This window comes from Corylus avellana, chromosome ca10 (assembly GCF_901000735.1).
Source record: "Corylus avellana chromosome ca10, CavTom2PMs-1.0".
Classification (NCBI taxonomy): Eukaryota; Viridiplantae; Streptophyta; class Magnoliopsida; order Fagales; family Betulaceae; genus Corylus; species Corylus avellana.
The window spans coordinates 14,311,380-14,317,090 of record NC_081550.1 but is presented as its reverse complement, the minus strand read 5'-3'; the positions used below and the strand labels follow the sequence as shown (position 1 = coordinate 14,317,090).

At 40.9% G+C, this 5,711-nt stretch overlaps 1 protein-coding gene across 1 annotated transcript; it reads left to right on the top strand.

Annotated features, from left to right (window-relative positions):
* The first annotated feature begins 2,533 nt into the window (after positions 1-2,533).
* LOC132162990 (uncharacterized) lies at positions 2,534-3,487 on the top strand. Its single transcript, XM_059573195.1, has 2 exons — positions 2,534-2,975; positions 3,315-3,487. The coding sequence occupies exons 1-2, from the start codon at positions 2,534-2,536 to the stop codon at positions 3,485-3,487; spliced, it is 615 nt and encodes a 204-aa protein (XP_059429178.1).
* The last annotated feature ends 2,224 nt before the right edge of the window (positions 3,488-5,711 follow it).

The window sequence follows — 5,711 nt, the reverse complement described above, 5'->3', positions numbered from 1 at the left end:
ACAGAGGGCTTGGGAACCCTTGGACAGTTCGAGTCCTTAGCCAAATAGTTAAGGATAAGAAACCCAGCTTTTTGTTTCTCATGGAAACAATTAGCAGTCAAAGAAGAATGGAATGGATAGGGTCAAGCTTGGTTTTGCAGGAATGTTTGCAGTTAATCCAGTGGGAAGAAGTGGACATCTCGCTCTTTTTTGGAGGGAAGCTAATGACTTGGAAATACAAAATTATTCACTACAGCATATTAATGCTATTGTGAAGAGGAATGAGTGCCCCCCATGGAAACTAACAGGATTTTATGGTAACCCAAACAGTTCGAAATGGACAGAGTCTTGGACTCTTGTAAAGCATCTCAAGTTTTTTCCGTCGGAGCCTTGGTTGTGTGTTGGCAATTTTAATGAAATTACTCATCAAGATGAAACAATAGGAAGATCGAGGCAAAGAGAGGGGAATATGGCTGCTTTCAGACTTGCTTTGGAAGATTGCTACTTGGGAGATCTAGGGTTTAGTGGACCACGTTTTACTTGGTCTAATAAATGGACAGACAGGGTAATCACTAAGGTGAGACTTGATAGAGCTTTGGCTAATAGTACTCGGTGTGAGAGTCATAGGGAGATAGATATGATTGTTCTAGCCGCCAGGGCCTCAGACCATAACCCTATGCTAGTAAAATTTGAAAATGAGATTATGAGTTATGGGTGTGGCAAACGGGGTTTTAAATTTGAGCAGAGGTGGTGGCTTGATTCAGATTGTGGAAAGGTTATCAAAGAGGCATGGGAGGGCACGGGTGTAGACGGTGGAGCAATGTTGGCAATAAGGCGTAATCTTGTGCAATGCCAGTCACGACTTCAAGGGTGGAGTAGAAGGAAATATGGGAATATAGAGGAAATAATGATTAAAAAAAAAACTGGAGCAGTTGCAAAAAGAAGAAGGGGAAGGTAATGAATAGACCATTAAGTAGCTGCCACTAGAAACTGATCACCTATTTGAACATGAAGATATTAAATGGAAGTAGCGTGCGAAACAACATTGGTATCATAATAGGGATAGAAATACTCAGTTTTTCCATGCTTGGGCGAGTCATAGGAGGAGGGTTACCCAGATCAAGAGGGTGTGGGATGATGAAGATAGATAGTGGTCCAAGCCAAAAGAGATTGACCAAGAGTTTGTGCAGTTTTACCAAAAATTATTCCAAACTGAAGGTACAATTGGTGTTGATGAATGCTTGGAGGGGCTTGAGACAAGAGTAACACTTGAGATGAATGAGTGGCTGTTGCGTCATTTTGTGGCAGAAGATGTGAAGTTTGCTCTCTCCCAAATGCATCCATTGAAGTCCCTTAGGCTTGATGGTTTTGCAGCTGGTTTTTTCCAAAAAGCGTGGGAAACAATCTGACATGAGGTATGTGCAGTTGTGCTTGATTTTCTAAATGGGGGTACTTTTGATGCGAATATTAATGAAACATTTATAGCTTTGATTCCTAAGATTCAAAATCCTACTCATATTACTGAATTTCGTCCTATTAGCCTGTGTAATGTTATTTACAAGCTTATAACAAAAGTGTTAGCTAATAGAATGAAGAAGGTTCTGGGAGAGGTCATATCGCCAAATCAAAGTGCCTTCATTCCTGGAAGGTTGATCACAGACAATATTATCATTGCTTTTGAGGCTTTGCACACCATGGATACACGGTTCAAAGGAAAAGAGGGATATATGGCTCTAAAACTGGATATGAGTAAGGCGTACAACAGAGTTGAATGTTGAATGGGGATTTCTAGAAGCTATCATGTGTAGGGTTGGTTTTGCTACTAGGTGGGTGCAAATGTTGATGACATGTGTAAGAACGGTGACCTATTCAGTTTTGATCAATGGAAGACCGTACGGAAAAATCACACCGTCTATAGGGTTAAGGCAAGGGGATCCATTATCACCATATTTTTTCATCTTATGTGTTGAAGGTTGAAGTGTAAGGCTAAACAAGATGGAAATATTTGGGGGAATAATCGGGCTGCCATTTACCCGAGGAGGAACGTGGCTAAATCATCTATTCTTTGCCGATGACAGCATTCTTTTTTGCAAAACGGACACTACCAAATGGTATTGTATTCAGAAGGTGTTAGATGACTATAAGAAAGCTTCGGGGCAAAAGCTAAATAAAGGTAAGACATCCCTTTTTTTTCAGTCAAAACACGGATGCAGATATAAGGACTCAAATCCTATCCGTAGCTGGTATTAACTCCACCCAAAGGTATGAAAAATATCTAGGGGTGCCAAATATTATAGGAAGATCCAAAGTTTTCTCCTTATCTAGGATTAAAGGGCGCATATGGGATAAGATGCAAGGATGGAAAGAGAAGTTCCTTTCTCATGTAGAGAAAGAAGTTTTGGTTAAGGCAGTTGTACAAGCGATACCCACCTATACATTGAGTGTTTTTCAGCTTCCAAAAACCTTATGTCATGACATTAACTCTATGATGGCGAAGTTCTGGTGGGGGCATAAGGAGAATGACAAGAAAATAGCTTGGATGAGTTAGGACAAAATGGGCAAATCTAAAGAGGTAGGGGGTATGGGCTTCCGTGATTTGGAATGTTTCAACACAGCTTTGCTTGCCAAGCAAGGGTGGTGTCTTGTTAAAAATCCAGATTCTCTAGTTGCCCAGATATTGAAAGAGAAATACTACCCTAATGGAAATTTTCTAGAAACTCCTTTGAGCAAAAGAGCTTTGTATGTGTGGCGGAGTATATGGAATGCAAAACACTTGTTAAAAGAAGGGTTGATGTGGAGAGTGGGGAATGAGAGGAATATTAAAATTTGGGGTCGTAAATGGTTGCCATCCCCGACGACATATGCTATCCAAACTCCGGTTCGAGAGCTTGATTCTGAAGCCAAGATTAGTGAGTTAATTGATCAAGATACACAATGGTGGAATATCCCTCTTGTTCGGGAAATTTTTAAGGAGGAGGAGGTTGGAATGATATGCGGTATGCCCATATGTCCCCACACGCAACAAGACCAATTAGTATAGGTGGGGAACAAGAATGGTACCTTCTTGGTGCGCAGTGCTTATCACTTGGCTAAGGAGTTGAGGTTAAGGGAGGAAGGAGGTGTCTTTATGGTAGACATGTTGACATCACTGTGGAAAAGGATATGGCGGATCCAAGGACCGAGGGTTGTTAAAGTGTTTATTTGGCAAGCGTGCAATAATATTCTTCCTACAAAGGAGAATCTTTTTAAACGGAAAATTACAAATGACCTACTATGTCTGGTGTGTCGAGGGGAAGTGGAGACGGTGGATCATACTTTGTGGAGCTGTCCTGCAGCTCGGGATGTTTGGCTAGAATGCAATGCAAAAATCCAGAAGAGCACTAGTGATGAGGATGACTTTGGCCATATACTTATGAAACTTCTTGACAGGTTGGAGGATTCGGATTTTGACCAGGTTGCTTGTATTGCTAGGCAAGTCTGGTTGCGAAGGAACAAGCTGGTTTTTTAGGAGGTATTTACTCCTCCAAAGACTGTCTTCCAAATAGCATTTGACCAACTTGAGCTTCACTTCAAAGTGTCTCAAGGGGCAAATGGTGGTAGGAGGGAGATAGGCCAACAATTTGTGGAAGTTTGGAAAGCACTATCTGAGGGAACAGTGAAGCTCAATTGGGACGCAGTTGTGGATAAGCAAAAAAGATTATGGGAATTGGGGTTGTGGTACGTGATTACACTGGCGGGGTGATAGCTACGCAGTGTTCAACATGTTCTTACATTAGCGACCTAGTGGTGGCGAAAACTTCTGCGGTGTGGACAGTAGCAGTGCTTGTGGGTCAGTTGGGTTTCACAGATATCGTTCTGGAAGGGGACTCTCTTGAGGTAGTGCAAGACGTATGTAGGGAGGAGAGGAGCTGGTCCATTTTTGGAAACCTGATAGAGGAAACAAAGAAGATGCTTCAAAGTTGTTGTTCATGGGAAATTCAACATGTAAGGTGAACGGCAAATGAAGCGGCTCATAAGGTTGCAAAAATGGCCGTTAATCTAAATATAAACCAATTGTGGTTATCAATGACTCTCCTTTGCATTAGGGATATTGTAATGGCTGAATCAGTAGTTTGATTAATGAGAATTTTTTATTTTCCCTCAAAAAAAAAAAAGGAACATAGGGCATAAATTAATTAAGGAGACAAAGAATGCATTATATATAGTAGTTTTTATTTATTGACATAGACTGAAACAATGATAAAATATCAATAACAAAACACCTATTTGCATTTATTGTCATGTGCAAGTTGGCAAGAGAAATCGAAATTACTAACATATATATTTGGTAAACGTGGGAACGTGGAAATGTTGGGATTACCTCGAAAAACTTGGTAAATTGTTTGATCATATTGGCATAAGAAGAATTTGTTGTATTTGTTGTTCATTTACTCATTATGAGGTGATTCACAAAATTCATTGTTGTGTCTTTATACTGCTATCATTTATTGAGTTTGAAAGTGAATTTGAATGTTGGTTCAATTGATACCAGTTCAGTTCAGTTCAATTGATACCTGGAATTGGAGGTTGACTGGAAATTCACGGGTTTTTATGGTCAACCGGATGCTACAAAAAGACAAGCATGGTGTCTCTTAAAACGGCTAGCCCTTATGGGTCCAGACCCTTGGGTATGCATAGGTGATTTCAACGAAGTCTTGACAACAACAGAAAAAATGGGGGGGCCAACCACGACAAAACAACCTTATGCAAGCTTTTCAAGACACACTGGAGGTATGTGGATTATCAGATTTAGGCTTTGTGGGACCTGAATTCACATGGACTAATTGTCAAGAGGGGAGTGCACTTATAAGAGAACGGCTTGATCGAGGCGTCGCAAATCTTGCATGGAGAAACTTATTTCCTGATGCTGCAGTAAATGTGCAAACTGCCATTTGCTCTGATCATGCACCTTTAGTTCTATCACTATCTCGGCAGCAAAGTTTGAATAGACGTCGACCTAGATTCTTTTATGAGGCAAGCTGGGCCGTGGAAGCAGGCTGTCAAGAAGCTATTATTTCGGCTTGGAGGCTTAATTCAAACCATGAAACAAGATGGGAGAACCTTCATGCAAAACTAGAAGGATGTGTGTGTGAGTTGAAAAGTTGGTGGAAGAAAGTTTATCGCAGCTTGCCCGATTCTATTTCAAAACTGCAGGGGAGACTTCTTAAACTCCAGGTCAGGGAGGATATGTCGGTAATACAGGAGATTAAAAGCATTGAGGCAGAATTACAAGTGTTATTATATAAAGAGGAACTATGGTGGCGTCAACGTGCAAAAGAAGAGTGGCTCAAAATGGGGGATCAAAACACGAAGTATTACCATACCTATGCCAATGCAAGGCGAAGACGTAACCATGTGGGAATGATTATGGATGAAAGGGGGCAGCGATGGGAAATGGTGATATGACTCCATGCCTTGCACCTATAACAGGCAGCGTGACGGACAATATGAATGGAGACTTGCTAAAAAAATTTCTGTGGAGGAGATTGAAGTCGCTTTGTTCCAAATGGTGTCGCTCAAAGCTCCAGGACCGAATGGGCTGAACGCAAGTTTTTTTCAAAACAATTGGGCCATTATGGGGACGGAGGTATGTCATGCTATTATTGATATTTTGAATGATGGAGTGATGCCTCATGATTTGAATTTGACCCATGTAACTCTTATTCCAAAACTGAAAAACCCCATGAATATCA